The sequence below is a fragment of the Mobula birostris genome, chromosome 6, assembly GCF_030028105.1.
Source record: "Mobula birostris isolate sMobBir1 chromosome 6, sMobBir1.hap1, whole genome shotgun sequence".
In the NCBI taxonomy this organism is placed as follows: Eukaryota; Metazoa; Chordata; class Chondrichthyes; order Myliobatiformes; family Myliobatidae; genus Mobula; species Mobula birostris.
The window spans coordinates 18541667-18566998 of record NC_092375.1 but is presented as its reverse complement, the minus strand read 5'-3'; the positions used below and the strand labels follow the sequence as shown (position 1 = coordinate 18566998).

The window sequence follows — 25332 nt, the reverse complement described above, 5'->3', positions numbered from 1 at the left end:
GATTGGATTGCTCTGGGCGCCAAAAGGAGAAGTCGGGGCCCGGACAGAGAAGTTCTGATGCTCGTTCCACTGGCCCAGGTGCGAGGTTGTATCTCACTGAACTCCAAGCTGATTTGAAGAGCTTGAGAGCAGCTTCAGGCTGGGTGACAAAATCTGGGCCTGGAGCAAGTTGCTGGGTGGCAAAATTTAGGGCCAGAGCCTTTTGCAGCAGTGGTGCCTGAAGCCTAGTGTAAAGATACACTTTTTAGACAATTTAAATGCCCATCCAGATTGGAGATGAGAGCCAATTTCGCTCGGGCTCTGCAATCTTCACTCCCCTCTCTAGGACGCCAGAGCCTTTTGTTGTTCTGTTGTTTGGTCAACTTAAATGTCCGGCCAGATAGACTGAAAAGACAGGGTGTCAGTTGGGACGATAGCCGATTTCACTCGTTCTCTGCAATGATCATCTCCACAGGCTGAAGCTATGAAGACTGCCTCGGCTGCCATGCTCCGTGCCCGCTAAATGATAAACTGATAAGCGAGGCCTTGGGCCTACTGCGGGTTGCTCCAGGGTTCAAAATATTGCTGTTTGCTTTGATTGTTTGCAAGATCTTTTTTTTTCTCTTTCACTTGCGCATTGAGTGTTGATCTTTTACTTTTGTTCTTTTTTTCTTTAATTGAGTTCTTTCTTGTTTCTTGCTTTGTGGCTACCTGTGAGCAAGCAAATCTCAAGGTTCTATGATTTATACATTCTTTGATAACAAATGTACTTGAATCTTGAACTGCCATCTTCATGTCAGAAACAAAAAAATAAAAATTGGTGGTATTTTTACATATCAAGATACTGGTGATGCCATATGCACTATTTGTGCGGAAGCAAAAGTTGGAGACAAGTTCAGTAGAGGAAAAAATGGGAAGAATGTAATTTAGATTAATTAAAATAACATCTTAATCAGAGTATTCATATAGATGCAGTTACCAAATTACACAACCAGAAGAAATGAGGAATTTGGCGTATGTTTAACTGAAACTCCAAAAGAGCCTGAAACAAGATGTGCGAAAGCTGCCTATAACTGATAATGGTCAAAGTGATAATTGATTACATTATCATAGCAATTAAAATTAATGTTTCTATGCATTCCATGCAAGAAATTCATGCACATGGCCAAGTATGTAAATATACCAGAGTCGGTGAAGCAAGAACGATGCGTTTGAAATTGTTGAGTGCATCAGCTTTGAGCTTCAGAAACAGGTAATGGAAATATGGTGAAAATCTGTTTTCCATGCATGAATTAGTCACAAAAGTTAGAGACATTTCTCTACAGAAAATGAGAAGTTTACATTTCAAGTTTCAACTGGAAAATGAAACTGGTTTGTGGTTATTTTGACACAATGAAACGTTACAATCAACAATCTTGGTATTCAATAGATTCATCTACAAGATCTGATGTTGATGCTGCACCTATCATTCAATTCATTGAACATGCATGTAATCAAATGTAATCATTTAGTTAACAGATTTCCTGACAATGGTCAAGAGAATGGCAAGCTTTTCACACTGTTGTTTTTGCAAAAGCAACCAATTTTGAATTTGGAAAAGAGAATGTTGTACGACTGACAAAAAACTTCTCAGCTACCGGTACAAATTACAATGAAAGCATTGCCTCAAAAATATCTCAACAATACTGTGATTTCAAATTTGTCGTTTCTGAGAAAGTTAAGACTGAAACAATTAAGACATTCACTGATATGTTGAACTAAGTGCTTAGAAACGTAGAATTTGAAGAATTGTGAATTGTTGTTGACAGTGTTCGAACATTTCAAGTTTCTAGTGCTGACTGCGAACATGAATTCAATCTTATGAATTCAATCCAATGTAAATCCAGAAACAAGCTAGAAGTGGAACATCTGGATGATCTAATGAGCACTAAGGTGCATCTTTTATCTGGATGCGAAATTAATCTGCATAGTGTTTATAGACAATGGATTTGTAATAAAGACAGAGGAGAAAAACATTATGAAACGTGAAAGATTTTCTTTGTTGCTTTGTATTTCATTATACTATACCCTTCAATTAATAAATATAAAAGTATGTGATTTTTCAAGTTTCATTCTAAATATTCAATGTACGCATTTTACAAAGAAAAATAATTTAAAGTGCCACGCAGTTTTCAGTCCTTGTAAAACTTTCCTGCTCAACGCAATGGTTGGTCTGTGCAGCTGTTAACAAAAATTAGAAGGAACACTGATGTTGACCTAGCTATACCAAATCCCTTGAGCTTTGAGGAAAAACCAGCTTACACACTTGTGTCTTCTTTGCCATGTCCTGTTGACCCAGACCTCTAAAAGCTATGGATACTGCTGCGTAAAACAAACTGCTGGAAGCGAATGTTAGACAGTATCAAAGCAAAATGAGGGAAGACTCAAAGCTGCAGAGATGTGGTTTTTGAGAAGAATGATGAAAATATTGTGACAAGACAAATGAGGAAGTGTTCTAAAAAGCCAGGCTAAGAAGAGAGCTGATATCGTCAATCAGGAAATGGCAGGTTCAAATTTCTGGGACATGTACTGAGGAAAGAGAAGCTCAGACATCTTGCAGTGATGGGAAAAAAGGATGGAAGAAAAAGTTGCAGTTGACAGCGCAGAGCATTAATCAGTTAAATCAAGGGATGGACAGGTAAAAGTTTTGAAGGGCTTTTTAGAATGGTATATGATACAGCACATGATGATACTGGAAGAACTCAGCAGGTTGAACAGCATCTGTCAGGGGGAAGGAATTGTTGATAACTGGAGCTGAAATCCTGCATCATATACTACCTGCTGAGTTCCTCCAGCAGTTTGTTTTGTGCTCCTTATTCCAGCAACTACAGCCTCTTGCATCTCAATGTTGCTGTAAAGACTGTCGGAATCTTATGACCTCCAGTTAAGCTATCCTTTTCACAAAGACAAATTTTATTCCTTACAGCACTGTTGAATTGACTCAGTTAGATAAACTAGATCTAAATAGGTGAGGCAGAAATTCACTTGTTTTGCTTTGCTTTTACTTGTGATATGCAAATTAACCCCTCATATTTTTTCATGTCCATCCAGATGATCCATTTAAAAATTATGGACAAGTGCACTGTATTTTACAATACTGGATTAATCAGTTAGAATACTGGCACTATCTTGTATTATCAAGTACCACAGCTACTGATCTAGAAATACATCATCAAACGCAGTCTAATCTCCCATTACATGCTAGATATTTGAAAAGAAGTTTGTGATTTCTGTATACTTCAGATAGTAAACTAATTCATTTATTACTCTGTTGCTGCTTGTAAATTAACAGTGAATGCAGGAAGCCTCTCATTTCTAAACATGCTGGAGTTACAATCACTCAGAAATAGCAAGCTTATGCAAGACCTCAACTATTACAAATTTAGTTATACAGGATTTAGTAATAATCTGCAGGTTGAAGTCAGTTACAATATAGTACTTCATCACCTTATAACTTTGGTAATCTAGTTAATGCAATCTGTCTACAGTTGGGGTTCCCAACCTTTTTTATGCCATGGACCCCTCTCATTAACTGAGGGGTCTATGGACTCCCAGGTTGAGAACTCCTGGTACAGCAAGGCTTTCTGGAACAAAAACCCTAACTGACTAGCCAAGGGAGACCTCAAACTTAATACTCAAAGAAAATCTCCAAATTAAACTTGAATATGTTAAGTTAAAATCCTGATGTATTAGAAATGTGAAACATTCACAACAGATTCAGGATTCCATTAAATTAATGAAAACATTAGAGCCCAAATGGAAATATTTTATGGAATAATAGGTGTTATGATTTGGTTCAATCCAGTTCTACAGCACACTACAACTACAAAATTTTAAGTTAAAACCCATTTTTTTGGACTTTCTTCACTTCACCAGAGATACAGAGTTAAAAGAATATTTTAAACATTTAGTAAAACAAAATGAAAGTAGGAGGTAATCTTAATCATACCACACATTTCACATAAACTATAGATAGCAATGAACAGAAACTGAAACCCAAAGGGGGAAGTATAGCGAGAAAAAAGTTGCAAGAAGAACCCTGTCAAATAGAGGATCAACTCTGATCCACTGAGAGCAAAATTTTGGAAACTTTTTTGAGAAGTTATTAATCCATGATTTAAGACGTGGAATTATTAAAATGTTGGGAAATAAAATACATTAAGAAACAAAGTGTGAAGGTGACTTACTGAAGGGAAAAGGGCAATAGTCACAGCGGAGATTAGTGGAAAAATAAATTAGCTATAACTGCTACCCTGTTTTTCATAAATATGACAATGTAAGTGCCAAGAACAGGTGAATAAATACAACAGGACATGTAGAATTACAAATTATATAGCATTATACAATAAAACAGACCAGTGAGCCAATTCACTGCATCAGCTCTTTGGTTAATTCTCTTCATGCATAAATGAATCACCCCACTAATTAAGTTTCATCAACAACACATCTGCCCACTTTATCAGTCTGTCTACATGCTCCTGAAGTTTATTATAGTCCTCTATGTGTGCTTAACAAGTTCAGAACTATAAAATCAAGCCACAAGACCATAGGACATAGGGCAGAGATAGGCTATTCAGCCTATCGCATCTGTTTTGCCATTCTGTCATGGCTGATTTATTGCTCTCAACTCCATTCTCCTGCCTTCTTCCTGTAACCTTTGACGTCCTTATGAGTCAAAAACCTATTAACCTCCATTTTAAATATATCCAATGACTTGGATTCCACAGCCATCAGTGGCAAGGAATTCCACAGATTCACCACTTTCTGGCTAAACAAATTCCTCCTCAGCTTTGTTCTGAAATGATATCCTTCTATTCCGAGGCTGTGCCCTTTGGTCCTAGACTCCCCCAATTTAGGAACGATCGGAAGCCTACATCATTATAACATAACAAGAAGAATACCATTTCAGAATCGGGTTTATCATCACTCACCTATGTCATGAATTTTGTTTGCGGCAGGAGTATAGTGCAATATGTAAAATTACTACAGTACTGTGAAAAAGTCTTAGACACCGTAGCTGTATTTATGTGCCCAAAACTTCTGCAGAGTACTGTATGTGCCTAAGAGTTCCTTCAATATTCCTAATGTATCTGCCTCTGCTACCACCTCTAAGCAGGGCACTTCACGCAACCACTGCTCTATGTAAAAAAGAATTACCACTGACATCCCCCTATACTTTCCTCCAATCATCTTAAAATTATTCCCCCTTATGCAGTTAAGGTTTGTTAATTGAGGCAACTCAGATCATATGCATTTATTAAGGCACAGAAAGCAGGCATTCAACCCCGCCAGTTGTGCACAGGACAATTCCTTCAACTTCATTCCCCCTCCTTCCTGTAATCATGGTAAGGTTTACTGTCAGATGTACAAGTATGCACGGGTACAATGAAAAACTTACTTGCAGCAGCTTCACAGGTACTTGTAGCCTTTACTGTATTCTCTCCCTTGCCTATCAATTCCTCTGATTCATTTGGCACAATTAGTGACTGGGATGTGAGAGAGAACTTAAGCAGTCAAGTGGAGTGTATGTAACATAGAGAGCACCTGAGGTCAGATTATAGCTCAGGTCCCTAGAGTTAAGAGGCTTTTCCCTGGAGATGCAAAGCAAGCCTGCCTGTCCTGAGGCAACCAAATAGGTTACTGACTCACAGATTTTAAGTTTAATCTATATTGATGGATCCCTTGAACTACAACGAACATCTTCAATTTTAATCAGATAACCTTTAATGTCTGCCATTTTATTTTTATTTTAGTGATACAACACAGAGTAGGTCGTTCCTGCCATGCCGCCCAGTGACCCCCAACAAACCCAACTAACCCTAATCTAATCATGGGACAATGTACAACAACCAAATAACCTATCCAGCATGTCTTTGGACTGCGGGAGGAAACTGGAGGACCCAGAGAAAACCCACACATTCCACAGGGAGGACGTACAGAGACTCCTCACAGAACAGCACCAGAATTGAACTTCACACTCCAGAACGCCCTAAGCTGCAACAGCTTCGTGCTAACCATGATATTTTCTGCCATATGCTGACATTTTCTGGTATTTTGTTAAACAATGTTTTAAGGTCCATATAATTGCATTAACTGCACCCAGAAGTCCCATGGGTTACTTCAAAAGACACCAAGTAACACACACAAAATGCTGGAGGGACTCAGTGGGTCAGGCAACATCAATGGAAATAAACAGTCGACATTTCAGGCTGAGACCTGTCTTCAGGAAGTGTTGTTTAGCAAATCCAGTGCAATGTGCACAAAATGCTGGAGGAGCTCAACAGGTCGGGCAACATCAATGGAAAGTTAATGTTTCAGGCCAAAATCCTTCATTGGGACTGGAATTGAAGGGGAAGAGGTGCGAATGAGAAGGTAGAGGGAGCAAATCCATGCAGTGAAGGGAAACAACTTGGTTAAAAAAAAACACTTCCAAATGAAGACCAAGTATAAGCAAAAGTCTACTAACCAAGCAAGGCAGCAACATCCAGTACGGAACTTGCGATAGAAGTTAACAAAATAGTTAACAGGGAAAAATAGGTACAGAAACTGTTTCTATCCATAACTTCTCAGTTCTGATGGCATAATAGAATGAAAGGGAGCCTAATTTAGTTAACAAACCATACCTATAACGAACCAAGATAATTAAAACTCCTGGGGAGGAGCTGAACCAAAAGCTGAGCAATACAACAATAGGCTGGGATTTAATATAACATAATATTGTTTCAGAATACTATGGACAGAGGTACTCCACACAATGCCCTAGCTAAAAATTGTAATTTAAAAACTTTCTGGTCCTCAACATGGGAGACAGCGGGCCACCAGATCTCCCCTATTATAATGTTAACCAATTTCAAAAAGCATTTTGTTCACTACAAATGTTGGTTGACATCTTTAAGAAGCCACAGTAAGACACTAGACATCTCAGTAACCACTAGGTTCACATACTGAGAAATCACTTCAAAAGCGGGCAAAAAAAATGATTTCAGTTGTTTTCTAATTTGTGACATTGCTGATATAATAAATATACACCTAGCCTTTGACCATTTATGTAAAGGGACCTGGGAATCCAACCCAGAGCTCCCTGAAAGAGGTTATTCAGGTTAACTGAAGATATAAAGTATGTCTTTTTTTGCCTTTATTAGTCAAGGAAATGAGTTCAAGAGTCAGGAATTACTGTGTGTTGCAGCTTTATAAAACTCTATTTATGCTGCATGTTGATGTGAGGGCTTTAGGAGAGGGTACAGAAGTTGTTTTCTTAGAATGCTGACCAGATTAGAGGGCACGTGCAGTAAGGAGAGGCTGAACAAACCAACGTTTTTGTGGGAGCAGTGGAGGCTGCGACGAGACCAGATAGATATTTATAAGATTACGAGAGGCGTAGATATAATTTTCCTTGGGTCATAATGTCTAATCCTCAAGGGCTTGCATTTAAGTAGGGAGGGGGAGGTGGAAGCGGAAAGTTCGAAGGAGATGTGCAGGCAGTTTACACACTGAGAGTGGAGGGTGCCTGGGTTGCTGCCTGTGGTGCTGATTGAGGCATACATGATAGAGGCGTTCAAGAGACACAGGAAGTGTGGGCATTTGATTATTTTATTAGTTCAGCACAACACAGAGGGTCAAAAGGCCTTTTCCAGTGCTGTATTCTTCTATGTTCTATTTAGAAATGCAGGTTTTCAAATGCTCAATAAAATTGAACACCCTAGAGCCAGTCCCCTGATACTGTGAGCTCTTTAATAAGAATGAAAGATCACATAAAGACAGTAGTATTTAGATAACTGAAACAATCCATCCCACAGAACATCCTGGTGAATCTCCTTGCAGTTGTATTCACATTCTACCTGTCATGCATAAACAGAAGTCTACACACTACATCAGATGCACCCTAACCATTTTTGTCAAACAGAAGAGCACCATAACCTCCCTGCATTTATATTCTAATGAAGTATCACATAAGCCTCCTTCACCATCTCAAATATTCCTGCACTGCCACCATCAGGGATCTGAAGCAGGCAATGCAGCAAAGTCCCATTCTTCAGTACCTTCTAGACCCCTACCATTTACCACGCATGTTCTACCAAGTCCTCCCCAAGAGCAGAGCTCTCAAATTTAGAACAAAGAATAGTATAGGCCCTTTGGTTCACAATATTGTGCTGACCTTTTAAACTACTCTGCTTCTTCCTTCCCACATAACCCTCCATTTTTCTATCACCCAAAGTTCAGAGCAAATGTATCAAAGTACATATATGTCACCATATACAACCCTAAGATTCATTTTCCATGTGTTTATCTAGTTTCTTAAATGTCTCTAATGTATCTGCCCTGGCAGGGCAGTCCATGCTCACACCACTGTAAAAAAACCTGGCTCTGACATCCCCCCCTATACTTTTCTTCAATCACTTTAAAATTATGTCCCCTCGTATTACCCACTTCTGCCTTGGGAAGAAATATCCACTCGATCTATGCCTCTTATCATGATCTATACCTCCCATCATCTATTTACTAGGATTAAATTCCATGACTTGATTTTTCCATCTTACCAACAAAATGAATATGGATTTGTTAAAGTTAGGCCACTGAAGCTTCAGACAAACCCGGATTTCCAGAACATCAAAGACATGGAGAAAGTTGCAACAGTAAGTGAATTAAAACAGGTAAATACAGAAAAAAAAAGGCATCATAAATGGAGTTAAAAGTTCCAACTCTGGGCCAAATCAACCTCTCTTGACAGCTTTAATATCAGGAGTTGTGGCAATTCATTTTGCCTTTAGCATACAAAAGCAGACAAACGTAAGACCTACTTACTGTCAGTAACTAAATTACTGAAAATGAAACTGAAAGTTCCTCAAGACCTCAATATACTATACATACTTGTTTCAAGTTAACTCCTTAGACAAATGGAACAATCTGTTCAACTCCTGTTGTAATTTTAAATAATTTCAAACCAAGTATGTTGATAACAACCTCCAGATCTTTAGCAATCTTCTAACACTTAGGACAATTTTTTTTTGTCTTGCTGACCAATATCTAATCAGCAGCAACTTTACTCTGACACAGTAATATCTGCCGCATTTGCAACTACGTGCAAAAAGTCACTGGCCTCTCCTCTGGCTCCTTCCTCAACAGATGCCTTTATTAAAACACATTCCACCCCCCACTTTTCCTAGTTCTAGTGAAACTTCAAAAATCTGAATTCTCAAGTCCATTTCTCTCTCCACAGAGATAAGTATTGGATATTTCTAATACTGTACTTTGTATTTTTACCCGCGCTGAACTCTCTGCTCATTTCTTCTGCCATCCACTTTGACAAACAGGCTCCAGAGGTTCTTGTTAGCTGTACCATGCAACGATGCCCACCTGGCATCCTGTACACTGTTGTTTCCGCAGTGGGACAATGGATAGCCAAGAAGCGATCATCTGTACAGATACCCTTGAATATTTGCATTAAAGACACAAACTGTCCCTTTCTGGTTTTGATACACTAACCAGGAGGCAATATTTGAAGAAACATGGACAGTTTTGGTTCAGATCCATAGCAACCAAGATAAAGAAGAGTTCTGAATGATCCACAAACACTACCTCAACATTCCTTTTAGGAATGCACGATTTATTTATTTCGTAATTTATGTCAATTTTATTGCTTTGCACTGCACTACTTCAGGAGATAGATTTCCTGTCATATGAGTAACAATCCTGAATTCTGAACTGAGTTCACAGCACATAGCTATTAGAGCACTCACATGCCTTCACTAACTCTCATTTTTAGAAAGATTATATCAATACATCAAAGTTTAAGAAGTAGGGTTAATTTAAAAAATTGTGATTCTCAGGGCATTAGAAGTCTGACGGAGACACACACAATATAGAGAGAGGGAAAGCAACAGAGACAGAGAGGGAAAGATGACGCAGGGAGAGAGGCACACACAGACACAGAAGGGAGAGAAAAGTAAAACAACGCTCCGTTTCACTAGAAGTGCGCAGTTCAGTAAACACCCTCAGAGTACGAAGCGCTCTAGATTTGGCACTCACCGATCAGCTCTGCCACGGCGCTGAAAGGCCAAGTATGACTGGTGGAGTTGGAGTGGAGGAAGTTGGGGTTCAACTGCGCGAATCAAAACAAGAGAGGAGATCATTAGGAACCAGCGAAGTGTAAAATCGAGACCATCAGAAATTCTCGGGGGGGGGACAGCAGTATCGCCGAGCGCCAGGAGCCGCAGCAGTTCACTCACCGCGCTCAGTGGGATGCCCTGGCCCGCCATCCCCGTCTCTAGCAACGGCGCAGCCATCTTGTTGTCAGGCCTCCTCTGCCCGGGCGGCGAAAAAGGGAGAGAGAGAGAGAAGAAGACTCGTTACTACCAGCACACCGCCTCCGACTAGACACCTTCCACCTTGGCTCTCATTCGACTGAAACTCCGCCCTCGCCGTTGTCAGCACCATGAGAGGAACCTCCCTCCAGCCCGACACGCCACTTCCACCTGGCAACGACCCAGCTCGCTGCGTGAGTGCGGCGCGGGCTGGCGGCCGCACGGTGTCAGCGGCATGCCGAGACTCCGGCGAAGCTGCGCCCGGGACGCTATATTCAATTCTGGTCACCCCATTATAGCGAAGATTGAATGTGGAGGCTTTGGAAAGGGTACAGAGGAGGTTCACCAGGATCATGAACACAAGAGATTCCGCAAGGTGCTGCCCGGACTAGAGATTATGAGTTTTAAGGAAAGGTTCTTGGGTTCTTGATCCTCCAAAATATTCCGCATGGTTGACAAATTTGGATTGTTTTCTTTGGAGAGGCGTGGCCTCAGAGGACCTTATCTAAAATTATGAGGTATAGTCAAAGTTGATGTCCTGATGAAGGGCCTCCGCCCGAAACGTCCGTTGTTTATTAACCTGTCTGAAGCTTGCTGGTTATACTTTAGAGCGGGTGTGCACTATACAATGAGTATATTGACAATTGCATCAATGCCCCATTTCTAATATTCCTATTTGTTTCTTTAAATTCTTTCATGGTCTCAGCCCTCCCTTTTCTTAATATTCTAATGCAGTCCTAAAACATGGAGCCCTGCGCGTTTCCAAACGGCAAAATGAGTGCACGATAAAGTTCGAAATAAATTTACTAACAGAGTATGTATTTGTCATCATGTACAACCCTGAGATTCATTTTCTTGTGGGCATATTCAGTAAATCTAATAACCATAATAGAATGCACCAACTGGGCATACAACCAGTGTGCAAAAGATAACAAAACGTGCACTTAAAAATAAAGAATTAATAACAATAAATAAATAAGCAATAAATATTGAGAACATGAGAAGAAGAGTCCTTGAAAGTGAGTCCATAGGTTGTTGGAACATTTCAGTGATGGAGCAAGTGAAGTTATCCCCTTTGGTTCAAGAGCCTGGTGGCTGAGGGGTAATAACTGTTCCTGAACCTGGTGGTGTGAGACCTGAAGCTCCAATACCTTCTTCCTGGTGGCAGCAGCATGACCTGGATGGTGGGGGGTCCCTGATGACGATTGCTGTTTTCCTGTGACAACGCTATGTGCAAATGTGCTCAATAGTGGGGAGGGCTATTCCCGTGATGAACTGGCCATATCCACTACTTTTTGTAGGATTTTCCATTCAAGAGCATTGGTGTTTCCATACCAGGCTGTGATGCAGCCAATGTCATGCTGAATTTTTGCAAACTCCAAAGAAAGTAGAGAAGTTGTCCTGCTTTCTTTGTAATTGCTCTTACGTGCTGGGCCGAGGACAGGTCCTCTGAAATTTTAACACTGAGATATATAAGGTTGCTAATGCTCTCCACCTCTGACCCTCTGAAGTGGACTGGCTCATGGACCTCTGGTATCCTCTGACTGAAGTCAAAAATCAGCTGCTTGGTCTGCTGACATTGAGTGAGAGGTTGTTGTTGTGGCACCACTCAGCCAGATTTTCAATCTCCCTCCTGTATGATGATTCAATACAGCCTTTGATTTGGCCAATGTCAGTGGTGGTGTCAGCAAACCTGAATATGGCATTAGAGCTGTGCTTAGCCACACAGTCATAACTGTAATCAAGCAGAGCAGGGGACTCTAAGCACACAGCCTTGTGCATCTGTGCTGATGGAGATTGTGGAGGAGATGTTGCCAATCTGAACTGTCTGGGGTCTGCAAGTGAAGAAATTGAGGAACCAATTGCAAAAGGAGATATTGAGGCCAGGGTCTTGAAGCTTATTGATTAGTTTTGAACTGAGCGGTTGGTAGTATTGAATGGTGAGCTCTAGCCAATAAAGATCATCCTGATCTTCAGCCAGAGAAAGCAGGATCTCCTAGTGGCCACACATTTTAATTTCACATCCCATTCCCATTCTGACATGTCTATCCACGGCCTCCTTTACTGTAAAGATGAAGCCACACTCAGGTTGGAGGAACAACACCTTATATTCCGTGTGGGTAGCCTCCAACCTGATGGCATGAACATCGACTTCTCTAACTTCCGCTAATGCCCCACCTCCCCCTCGTACCCCATCTGTTACTTATTTTTATACACACATTCTTTCTCTCACTCTCCTTTTTCTCCTTCTGTCCCTCTGAATATACCCCTTGCCCATCCTCTGGGTCCCCCCCCCCCGTCTTTCTTCCCGGACCTCCTGTCCCATGATCCTCTCGTATCCCTTTTGCCTATCACCTGTCCAGCTCTTGGCTCCATCCTTCCCCCTCCTATCTTCTCCTATCATTTTGGATCTCCCCCTCCCCCTCCAACTTTCAAATCCCTTACTCACTCTTCCTTCAGTTAGTGCTGACGAAGCGTCTCGGCCTGAAACGTCGACTGCACCTCTTCCTAGAGATGCTGCCTGGCCTGCTGCGTTCACCAGCAACTTTTATGTGTGTTGCAAAGATCATCCTGATGTCATTTTTGCTGTTCAGATTTACCAGGGTTGTGTGAAGAGCCAGAGAGATGGAATCTGCGGTGTACCTGTTGTGCTGGTAGGCAAATTGGAGCAGATACAAATCACTTCTCAGGCAGGAGTTGATGTGTTTCATCAACAACCTCTCAAAACACTTCATCACAATTGACACAAGGGCTAGTGGATGATAGTCATTGTGGCAGGTTACCATGATTTTCTTGGGCACTGGTATAATTGAAGCCTGCTTGAAGCAGGTGGCGACCTCAGACTGCCGAAGAGAGACGTTAAAGATCTCAGTGTACACTCTAGTCAGTTGATCGGCACAGGTCTTTAATACTTGGCCTGGTACCCCATCTGGGTGCCTGGGCAAGTACTGAGAGACAATGTATAAACAACCCACCCACGGAGGAACATAGAAATAGGAACTGGACATAACCATCTGGTCCATCCAGCCTGCTCCCAAATTCAATGACAAGCTTATTCTGTCATTCACCTACTTTCCTTTTCCTCATAACCCCTAATTCTCCCACTATGGAATCATCTAACTGTGTTCCAAGTACATTTAATAAGGTGGTTTATCATTCCAATGAGGAATTTAATCATTCCATCTTTAGCAGCTGACATAAGCTATGCCTTCAGCCTGGGTTCTAACCTTTGACATACCTTCACAAAGTTTCTCAACCTCTTCTTTAAGATGTTCCTTAATGTAGACCTTTTTTTTAATTCAAACAATTAGTTGCATTCATAATTTCTCAGCCGGTAAAGCAATTGTCTTTTTTAGGTTCAGCAAGACTTTATAAGTGGAGTTTATAATTAAATTTATATTTATAATTCTGTTTATACATTGAGCAAGTCAGTGTTTTCCTCTTTGGGGTGAAGGAGGATGAGATGTGGTTTGACAGAGGTGTATAAGAGGCATAGATCTAATGAATAGCAAGAGACTTCTTTCCAGGGTGAAAATGGTTAATGCAAGGGGGCATAATTTTGATGTGTTTGGAGGAAAGTATGGGAGTGGAGGATGTCAAAGGTAGGTCCTTTACACAGAGAGTGGTGGGTGCATGATAGAGGCAGATACATTAGGACCATTTAAGATAGGCATATGGATGATAAAATAAAAGAGGGCTCTGGAGGAATCAGAATCAGGTTTATTATCACCGACATGTGACGTGAAATTTGTTAACTTAGCAGCAGCAGTTCAATGCAATACATAATCTAGCAGAGAGAGAAAAATAATAATAATAAAAAAAACATAATAATAAATAAGTAAATCAATTACATATATTGAATTGATTTTTTAAAATGTGCAAAAACAGAAATACTGTATACAGTATTAAAAAAAGTGAGGTAGTGTTCACGGGTTCAATGTCCATTTAGGAATCAGATGGCAGAGGGGAAGAAGCTGCTCCTGAATCGCTGAGTGTGTGCCTTCAGGCTCCTGTATTGGTCGTAGAACAAGTTAATAGGTTGGTACAGCATAGTGGGCAGAAGGGCCTCTACTGTGCAGTAATGTCCCATTTTCTACTGTCTGTGCAGGACCTGGACAAGATTCAGCCAAAATGCAATATTCATGTTGCATGTGTTCCTGTCAGAGAAATTTATTATCACTGATTAGACTTAAACAAAGACATAGACCCCAGTGTTCGATTTAACTACTGTACTTGAATTACATGATCATAGAAGGCCAGCTATGACTCTACTAAAGCAAGCACAAGCATGGTCTTTTATACCTTAAAATACATGTATTTCAGCAGGTTTTAGTGTTCAAGAGTTCCCGTTTAGAACTTATCAACAAGGTTCCAGATGCTTCCATACCTTAAACAAAATTAGACATTGGGACCCCACGTACACAATCAGTTCCTCATTTAGTCCTGTAGCCTTGAAGGCTGAAAGAACCTCCCCATTAATTATAAGCAACAAGCTGTTAGTCAGTTAGACTTGAAGGCCAATGGTCCCTCCCCATTCATTATAAGAAACCAAGCAATTAATCATGTAGCCTTGAGAGCTAAGGGTTCCATCTTACAGACAACATCTGTGCATTATTAGTTCTTCACTACCAATAGGACTTAACATATACATGCGTTATCACTTCTTCATTTCTAACAGGACTTATTGCTAATTAGTATGAGTAGACAGACCCTGTCTACCTTTTACCCTGCTATTCTCATGATTTTGTTAACCCATAATTCTCAGGCTTAATTTTCTTCCACAGTTCCTGGGACAATTTCCAACAAAATTCCAACTATATCTCCATTGACATTCAACAGCATGCCCACCAAATCAACTGGGTTACAGAAATGATAGAGGAAGAAATTCCTCACTGATAAGATCCCATCTGAACCAGGTAACTTTTCCCGTAGATGAAATAACAAACATATTTTTTTAATCAATTGAGCAACAACCACAAAATGCTGGAGGAACTTGGCAAGACAAACAGTATCTATGGAGGAGAGTAAACATTTTGGGCCTAGACTTCTCACTTGAAACATTGATTGTTATTGTCCTCCATAGATACTCTCTCACTTGCTGAGTTCCTCGAGCATTTGATATGTTTTACTCAAGATTTCCAGCATCTTCAGAATCTCGTGATTACTTATTTAGTTGTTTCTTTATTTCTTTGATTCTTTCTCCATATTTCATTTGTTTCATCAACCTTAAGCATTTTCTTACTTCCCTTTTCAGTTTATTTCCCACATCCTCCTGAGAAATCAGATGATTCTTGAACAGCTGCCAAATTTAAGTGATTCCCAATATAAAACAAGGTAGTGATTTTCACAATATAGGTGTCAATACGTTGTAGTTCCCTTTTCTTGCAGTCACTCCGGCATTTCTTATTTCCATCTTTGAACGGCACAGAGGAGAAGAAATGGCTTGAGCTTTAAGCCCTGAGAAGACCCTACAAGGAAGACACCATATTGTACACATTTAAAGAATCAACACCATATTGACTTTTGCCTGTACCTCTGAACAGTTCTCAGCGATAGAAACAATGAATTGCCCTTCGATTATTATGTCAAATGGAGATATGTGCATCTTTTTTTACTCTTAATCTGCTTTCCCCCCTCCTATTCTTGATTCTGCAGCTGCACTTTGCTTCCACAAGACCATGAGACATAGGAGCAGAATGAGGCCATTCAGCCCATCATGTCTGTTCCACTATTCCATCATGACTGATTTATTATCCCTCTCAATCTCATTCTCCTGCCTTCTCCCCATAACCTTTGATTGCCTTACCAATCAAGAACCTATTAACCTCCATTAACTGTCATTTCTTCAGCAGTTTGAACGGGGCACGACTGTGCAAGCGCGTGAAGGTCGGCCTGTGAGAACAGCGGGAGAGTTTAAAAAGTGAGCAGATTGAGAAGGGGGAGGTTATATCTTCAGCAGTTTGAACGAGGCACAACTGCGCAAGCGCATGAAGGTTGGCCTGTGAGAACAGCGGGAGAGTTTAAAAAGCTAGCAGATTAACAGAGTGGGTGTCGTAGGAGCAGGCGACGGAGTAATGGGAGACAGAGTAGGAAGGCTTTGGCTCAAGAGGCTTCGGCAAGCAGAGGCTGAGGATGAGCTTGCTCCCAGTGAGGTAAGGCTGGCTAAGCTCCTTTAATTAATCTAATTAACTTAGAAGTAGGTAATGGAGGCAGCAGTTAGTGCAGTTGAGTGCTCCATTTGCAGTATGTGGAAAGTCAGGGTGAGCACAATTGTCCCTGATGACTACATCCGTAAAAGGTGCATCCAGCTGCAGCTCCTGACAAACCGAGTTAGAGAACTGGAGCTGAAGCTGGATGAACTTCGGATCATTCGTGAGGCAGAGGCAGAAATAGACAGGAGTTTCAGGGAGATAGTCGCCCCTAAAAGTCAGGAGACCGGTAGCTGGGTGACTGTCAGGAGAGGGAAAGGGAATAGACAGAATAAGCAGAGCACCCCTGTGGCCATTCCCATCAATAATAAGTACATCATTTTGGATACTGTTGGTGGGGACGACCTACCAGGGACAAGTTGCAGTGGTCGCGTCTCTGGCACCCAGACTGGACCCTCAGCTCAGAAGGGAAGGAGGGAAAAGAGGAGAGCAGTAGTGATAGGGGATTCAATAGGGGGACAGATAAGAGATTCTGTGGGAGAGATCGAGAATCCCGGATGGTCTGTTGCCTCCCTGGTGCCAGGGTCCGCAATATCTCAGATCAAGTTCTCAGTATTCTCAAGAGGGAGGGTGAGCAGCCAGATGTCGTGGTCCATGTAGGGACCAATGACATGGATAGGAAGAAGGAGGAGGTCCTGCAAAGAGAGTTTAGGGAGTTAGGTGCAAAGTTGAAGGACAGGACCTCCAGGGTTGCAGTCTCCGGATTGCTACCCGTGTCACATGCTAGTGAGGCTAGAAATAGGAAGATAATGCAGCTAAATACATGGCTAAGGAGTTGGTAAGAGGAGTTCTGGACAATTGGGCCTTGTTCCAGGGAAGGTGGGACCTGTTCCAATGGGACGGGTGGCACCTGAACTGGAGGGGGACTAACATCCTTGTGGGAAGGTTTGCTGGTGCTGCTCTGGAGGGTTTAAATTAGATTTACAGGGGGAGGGGAACCAGAGTGTTAGAGCAGATAGTGAGGTGGAGGAGATAAAGGTCATGCGAGAGCTGCAGGTATAGTGCATGGAGTAAAGCCAGATCTAACATATAAAGCTTTGAGGAAAGAGAAGCAGAATAATGGGTGTAAAGGTAGTAAGGTAGAAGGGCTAAATTGCGTGTACTTCAATGCAAGAAGCATCAGGAAAAAAGGTGATGAACTGAGAGCTGGCACCAGGGCAGGAATGGATTCTCAATATTCCTGGATTTCAGTGCTTTAAAAGGGATAGAGAGAGGGGGAAGGGGAGGAGGGGTGGCATTACTGGTTAGGGATATTATAACAGCTACAGAAAGGGTGGGTAATGTAGTAGGATCCTCTTTTGAGTCAGTATGGGTGGAAGTCAGGAACAGGAAGGGAGCAGTTACTCTATTGGGGGTATTCTATAGGCCCGCTGGCAGCAGCAGAGATACCGAGGAGCAGATTGAGAGACAGATTTTGGAAAGATGCAAAAATAACAGGGTTGTTACCATGGGTGATTTTAACTTCCCTAATTTTGATTAAGAACTTAGAAGGAGCGAAACAGCAGAGCTAAGAGACAAGTTCAAGACAGCAAAGAAGAATCTCTTTGCCACCTACGACTGACTGAAGGAAGAGAAACTAGCTGAGAGGATTAGAGAGATAGAAGCTGCTAATGAAGACATGCAGCATGGAGAAGCATGGAGCCTAGTCAATGAGATCAGTAGACAGAAGAAGTCCCCATCAGGTCAAATAAGTGGTAAAACAGCAGAGGATCATGTCCTGACATGGTTTACCCACTTTAACAACCTGCTGGGAAGCCCTCCAACGATCACGGAGGAAGAAGATGACATACCCACGATACTAACGCAAGTTGACATGGATGACGGCCCATTCACCATTGAGGAACTGAAGAAGGCTGAATATGCACTCAAACAGGGCAGGAGCGCTGGACCAGATGGGATACCACCAGATATCCTGAAGAACTGTGACCTGGACAACATCTTGCTGGACATATGTAATACGACATTGATGAAAGGTGACAAACCAGAACAGTGGTCACTCTCAAACATTATCCCAGTCCCCAAGTCTGGATCCCTTACAAAGACAGGTAACTACTGTGGTATCAGCTTGACCTGCATCTTAGCAAAGCTATACAGTCGGATGATCTTGAACAGGATTCGCACCGCCATTGCCCCTAAGCTAAGATTCAATCAGAATGGTTTTCGGCAGAAGAGCACAACAATAATGCAAGTACTTGCTCTCCATAGGATCATCGAGGAAGTCAAGAAGAGCAACCTACCAGCCGTGCTTACTTTCATCGACCTTCGCAAAGCTGTTGACTCCATTCACTGAGGTAAAATGCTGAAGATCCTGAAAGCTTATGGAGTGTCAGACCATCTACTGAGAGCAATAGAGTCCAGCTATACCAAAACCATGGCGAAAGTTGTATCACCAGACAGAGAAACAGCAGTGTTCGAGCTCCTAGCTGGTGTGCTGCAAGGAGACACTCTGGCACCCTACACCTTTATAATCGTCCTTGATTACGCTCTGCGTCAAGCTACCAAAGATCATGACAAGCTTGGTTTTACCATAAAACCAGGGCGGACCAAAAGGGTCAGACCAGCTACGCTCACAGATCTCGATTTTGCAGATGACATAGTCCTGCTCTCTGACCAGATGGAGGAAGCACAGCAGCTACTGACAAAAGTGGAAATAGAATGCAATAAAGTTGGACTTCACCTAAACGCTAAAAAGACAGAGTACATGGCGTTTAACTGTGATGAAGGTACTCTCAAGACTGTACAGAATGATACCATTAAGAAAGTCTTCGACTACAAGTACCTCCGGTCAAGGGTGATGAGTTCGGAGAAGGACATAAAGACACGGAAGGCGCTGGCGTGGAGGGCTATGAACGACATGAAGGAAATCTGGAAGTCGAACCTGACCAGAGGGCTTAAAAAGAGGATTTTCATGTGGACATTCACCAAGACGATGCGAAAGTCTCTAGATGGTTGCTATACACGAATGCTCCGGATGGCTCTTGATGTGAGTAGGCAACAGCACATGACGAACATTGAACTCTATAACAACCTACCGATGCTCACCACTAAAATCAAGACGAGAAGACTGCAACTAGCAGGGCACTGTCTACGCCACCCCAAGCTACCTGCCAGCCTAGTCATCATATGGGAGCCCAAGCACGGGAGGATGAACCCTGGGCGCCCTCCCAAGACTATGGTCAACACGCTCTAAGAAGACAGCGGCACGGCTGATGTAGATGAACTGAACACACTGATGGGGGAGAGGGAGAAGTGGAGAGTCTGTTATCGTGCCCGACGCCGGCCCCCTAGGCCTGAGTCGACATAGTAGTAGTAGTAGTAGAGGTTGGCACCTGATTAGTTCTAATGGATTAGACGGGGCAGAGTTTCTTAAGTGCGTCCAGGACGGATTCCTATCACAGTATGTTGACAGGCTGACTAGGGGAATGCCATACTAGATCTAGTATTAGGTAACGAACTGGGTAAGTTCACAGATCTCTCAGTGGGTGAGCATCTGGGAGACAGTGACCACCGCTCCTTGGCCTTTAGCATTATCATGGAAAAAGATAGAATCAGACAGGACAGGAAAATTTTTAATTGGGGAACGGCAGATTATGAGGCTATAAGGCTAGATCTTGCGGATGTGAATTGGGATGATGTTTTTCATTTCATTTTTAAATCTTTTTATTAGTTATTGAAAATCGACAACAAAAAATACATTAAAATAATCAAGTCAGTATATCAATATCTATAATAAGAGTCAAACTATTAACCAAGCTAAACAGTATATCAGTAATAATAATAATTAGAAAAACTAAATGTTAAAGCTTTTGTTTTTGGAAAAAAAGAAAGGAGGAAAAAAGAACCTCTCCTCACTAAAACAAAAAAAAGACCCTGCTAACAAAAAAAAGAAAAAAAAACCATTGGAGCACAAACCCGGAGCTATACACCATACAAGCTTCCATTAAAAAAAGACATCAATCCGCCAACCAACTCCATATACCCAAGAATCAGAAGGGGACCATCTTAATTAACTCAAATCAAATGATAGTAGCAGGCAAACGAGAACCCCCCCCCCCGCCTTTTCTCAAAGTGAAATCGAGGATCAAAAGTTCGACTTCTGATTTTTTCCAAATTAAGACATAGAATCTCCTGAGGGAACCATTGTATCAAAGTGGGAACAGAGGCATCTTTCCATTTTAATAAAATAGCCCTTCTAGCCAACAATGTAACAAACGCAATTACATGTTGGTCTGATATAGAAATACCGTGAATATATTGAGGAATAATACCGAACATAACTGTAAGTTTATTAGGTTGTAAATTAAGTTTTAAAACTTTAGAAATTGTGGAAAAAATAGATTTCCAAAACTGTTTCAATACAGAACACGACCAAAACATATGTGTCAATATAGCTATCTCAGTTTTACATCTATCACACTGACTATCGACATTAGGAAATATTTTCGACAGTCTCTCCTTTGTCAAATAATAACAATGTACAATTTTAAATTGAATTAGAGAATGACTGGCACAAGTCAAAGAAGAGTTAACCAACTTCAAAATTCGCAACCAATATTCTATTATCAGATTCATGTTAAACTCTCTTTCCCAATCTTGCTTAATTTTAAATAGAGAATAATTATCCTGTTGTAATAGTAAATTATAGATTTTCCTAATAACACCTTTCACTGAAGGGTTCATTTTTAAAATAATATCTAATAGGTCAGAATCTTGTATACCTGTATATGGAAAATTACTTAAATATTCTTGTACAAGGTGTCTGACCTGAAGATATTGCAGAAAGTGTGAGTGTGAAAGAATTCAGTTGCTAATTTCTCAAAGGACATCAGTCGGCCTTCTTGAAACAAGTCCATATCTCCAAAGAGAAAAGGTAGGATCACTAAGTGAAGGTTTAAATAAATAGTTTTGATAAATTAAACTAAGAAGGTTAAATTTTTTAAGATTAAAAAAACTTACGGAACTGATACCAAATTTGTAATGACTGCTTAATCATAGGATTTATATTTAAAATAGAAATTTTGGCTAGTTGTACCGGTAAAGAAGCTCCTAATAGCGAACTTAAGTAAAATTGTTTCACAGCTTTCAATTCCAAATCAACCCATGGTGGTTGTTCATTTTTATCAGTCCAATATAACCAAGAACACACATAGCGTAAATTAACCGCCCAATAATACATTCTTAAATTAGGCAAAGCAAGACCTCCATCCTTTTTAATTTTTGTAAGTGACATTTTCCAATTCTTGGTCTTTTATTATTCCAAACAAAAGTTGAAATAATAGAGTCAACCTGATCAAAATGTTTTTGCAGGGAAATATACTAAGGACATGTGGTCGATGTTTAGGGATCTCTTGCAGGATGTTAGGGTTAAATTTGTCCCGGTGAGGAAGGTAAAGAATGGTAAAGTGAAGGAACCATGGGTAACAAGTGAGGTGGAAAATCTAGTCAGGTGGAAGAAGGCAGCAGACATGAGGTTTAGGAAGCAAGGATCAGATGGGTGTATTGAGGAATATAGGAGAGCAAGAAAGGAGCTTAAGGCTGCGGAGAGCAAGAAGGGGGCATGAGAAGGCCTTGGCAAGTAGGGTAAAGGAAAACCCCAAGGCATTCTTCGATTATGTGAAGAACAAAAGGATGACAGGAGTGAAGGTAGGACTGATTAGAGATAAAGGTGGGAAGATGTGCCTGGAGGCTGTGGAAGTGAGCGAGGTCCTCAATGAATACTTCTCTTTGGTATTCACCAATGAGAGGGAACTTGATGACAGTGAGGACAATATGAGTGAGGTTGATGTTCTGTCTGGATCATGTTGATATTAAGGGAGAGGAGGTGTTGGAGTTGTTAAAATTTGTCCCCGGGGCCTGATGGAATATTCCCTCGGCTGCTCCACGAGGCGAGGGAAGAGAATGCTGAGCCCTTGACTAGGATCTTTACGTCCACGTCGTCCACAGGAATGGTACCGGAGCACTGGAGGGAGGCGAATGTTGTCCCCTTGTTCAAAAAAGGTAGCAGGGATAGTCCGGGTAATTATAGACCAGTGAGCCTTATGTCTGTGGTGGGAAAGCTGTTGGAAAAGATTCTTAGAGATAGGATCTATGGGCATTTAGAGAATCATGGTCTGATCAGGGACAGCATGGCTTTGTGAAGGGCAGATCGTGTCTAACAAGCCTGATAGAGTTCTTTGAGGAGGTGACCAGGCATATAGATGAAGGTAGTGTAGTGGATGTGATCTACATGGATTTTAGTAAGGCATTTGACGAGGTTCCACACGGTAGGCTTATTCAGAAAGTCAGAAGGCATGGGATCCAGGGAAGTTTGGCCAGGTGGATTCAGAATTGGCTTGCCTGCAGAAAGCAGAGGGTTGTGGTGGAGGGACCATGATTCGGATTGGAGGGTTGTGACTAGTGGTGTCCCACAAGAATCGGTTCTGGGACCTCTATTTTTTGTGATTCTTATTAATGACCTGGATGTGGGGTTAGAAGGGTGGGTTGGCAAGTTTGCAGATGACACAAATGTTGGTGGTGTTGTGGATAGTGTGGAGGATTGTCGAAGATTGCAGAGAGACATTGATAGGATGCAGAAGTGGGCTGAGAAGTGGCAGATGGAGTTCAACCCGGAGAAGTGTGAGGTGGTACACTTTGGAAGGACAAATTCCAAGGCAGAGTACAAAGTAAATGGCAGGATACTTGGTAGTGTGGAGGAGCAGAGAGATCTGGGGCTAAATGTCCACAGCTCCCTGAAAGTTGCCTCACAGGTAGATAGTATAGTTAAGAAAGCTTATGGAGTGTTAGCTTTCATAAGTCCAGGGATAGAGTTTAAGAGTCGCGAGATAATAATGCAGCTTTATAAAACTCTGGTTAGGCCACACTTGGAGTACTGTGGAAGCATTGGAAAGGGTACAGAGGAGATTTATCAGGATGCTGCCTGGTTTAGAGAGTATGTATTATGATCAGAGATTAAGGGGGCTAGGGCTTTACTCTTTGGAGAGAAGGAGGATGAGAGGAGACATGATAGAGGTATACAAGATATTAAGAGGAATAGATAGAGTGGATAGCCAGCACCTCTTCCCCAGGGCACCATTGCTCAATACAAGAGGACATAGCTTTAAGGTAAGGGGTGTGAAGTTCAAGGGGGATATTAGAGGAAGGGTTTTTACTCAGAGAGTGGTTGGTGCGTGGAATGCACTGCCTGAGTCAGTGGTGGAGGCAGATACACTAGTGAAGTTTAAGAGACCACTTGACAGGTATATGGAGGAATTTAAGGTGGGTGTTATATGGGAGGCAGGGTTTGAGGGTTGGCGCAACATTGTGGGCCAAAGGGCCTGTACTGTGCTGTACTATTCTATGTTCTATATTCTATTTTAATTATACTCAATGACTTCACCTTCACAGCTGTCTGTAGCAATGAATTCCACAGATGCACATCTCTTTGGCTAAAGAAATGTCCTTCTATGCTGAGGCTGTGTCCTCTGGTTCTGGACTCCCCCACCATAGGAAACGTCTTCTCCACATCCACCCTTTAGGGCTCTCAATATTCAATATGTTTCAATGAGATCCACCTCATCCTTCTAAACTACATTTCATTTTTCTTAAGCTTTATTTTTTAACAAAATCTGCCATGGGTTATCATTTCAATTTGTGTCCATCTAACAGAATAATTTCTTCCATTCGAGAGTACATTTCAATCACAGTAATTTAGCATGTCTTGTATAACACATAGGCTTATTGCTTGAGAATAGCTTAAAAGGGCAAACTCAGATCTGGCCAGGTTGTACCAATTGACCATGTTGGCTCTAAACCAGACATTTACTGTGAAGTACGGTATGAATTTGCACAGCGCTAATTACAGGAGAGGGATGGGCTCCGCTAGTTTTCAGATGCCCAAATCTGATGAGCACACCAAAAAGCTTGTCATGATGGCACCCCAATGACTCCACCAGGAATTAAGGGCGCAAGAAGAAGAAGAAGAATTACAGGAGCCCAAAGTTGACACCAACTCCAAAGCACACCTCCTCACCACTTGCTAATATAACCATATAACAATTACAGCACGGAAACAGGCCATCTCGGCCCTTCTAGTCCACGCCAAACTCTTACCCTATCCTAGTCCCACCGACCTGCACTCACCCCATAACCCTCCATTCCTTTCCTGTCCGTATATCTATCCAATTTAACTTTAAATGACAACATAGAACCTGCCTCAACCACTTCTGCTGGAAGCTCATTCCACACGGCTACCACTCTCTGAGTGAAGAAGTTCCCCCTCATGTTACCCCTCAACTTTTGTCCTCTAATTCTCAACCCATGTCCTATTGTTTTAATCTTCCCCACTCTCAGTGGAAAAAGTCTAACCATGTCAATGGCATCGCTGATTTACCTAAACGACATTCCTGCATAATTTGTCACTCTGATTGGTATTCATTTGCTACCGGTCTATCCCTAGGTTATGAACACAGCCTACACATTTGAATGAGTGTTTGGGAGACTGGCGAGACAGATTTGCAGCTTCTGCAGGCGGCAAGCATCTTTTGGCACCTGGAAACTCCTGTGGCTGCACTTCTGACAGTTCACGTGAATGGACCTCTGCCATAATCCGGAATAAGGTGTATACCAGAGTACGTACGATATAGATACTTGTAATGAAAGAGTTAAATTTGATTCCCTTTGCCAGCACATTATGTAACTTATTGATTGGTTGATAGGTATTATTTTGTCTCTTTTACTTCTTCATTAACCATTTTCTTTATGTTTTTATTCTTTATATAACTTCAAGGATACTAAGTTCATTTATTATCAAAGTACATATTTAACCT

General features: G+C 41.5%; 1 protein-coding gene and 1 long non-coding RNA gene across 3 annotated transcripts in view; one reads left to right on the top strand and one right to left on the bottom strand.

The window, feature by feature from the left end:
* LOC140198827 (MORC family CW-type zinc finger protein 3-like) overlaps nucleotides 1–10507 on the bottom strand; it is a 98775-nt gene extending 88268 nt beyond the window's left edge. Inside the window, exons 1-2 of one of the 2 annotated variants that reach the window (XM_072259930.1) lie at nucleotides 10245–10507; nucleotides 10045–10117 (exon numbers count right to left, since the gene is read on the bottom strand). In XM_072259930.1, the coding sequence (XP_072116031.1) occupies nucleotides 10045–10117; nucleotides 10245–10301 (130 nt within the window). In that variant the 5' untranslated portion in view covers nucleotides 10302–10507. The remainder of the gene's footprint in view (nucleotides 1–10044; nucleotides 10118–10244) is intronic. The other variant, XM_072259928.1, reaches the window with a different exon arrangement.
* Nucleotides 10022–25128, top strand: LOC140198832 (uncharacterized). Its single transcript, XR_011886266.1, has 3 exons — nucleotides 10022–10837; nucleotides 15104–15235; nucleotides 24963–25128. It is a non-coding gene; the product is annotated as an uncharacterized lncRNA (long non-coding RNA).
* The last annotated feature ends 204 nt before the right edge of the window (nucleotides 25129–25332 follow it).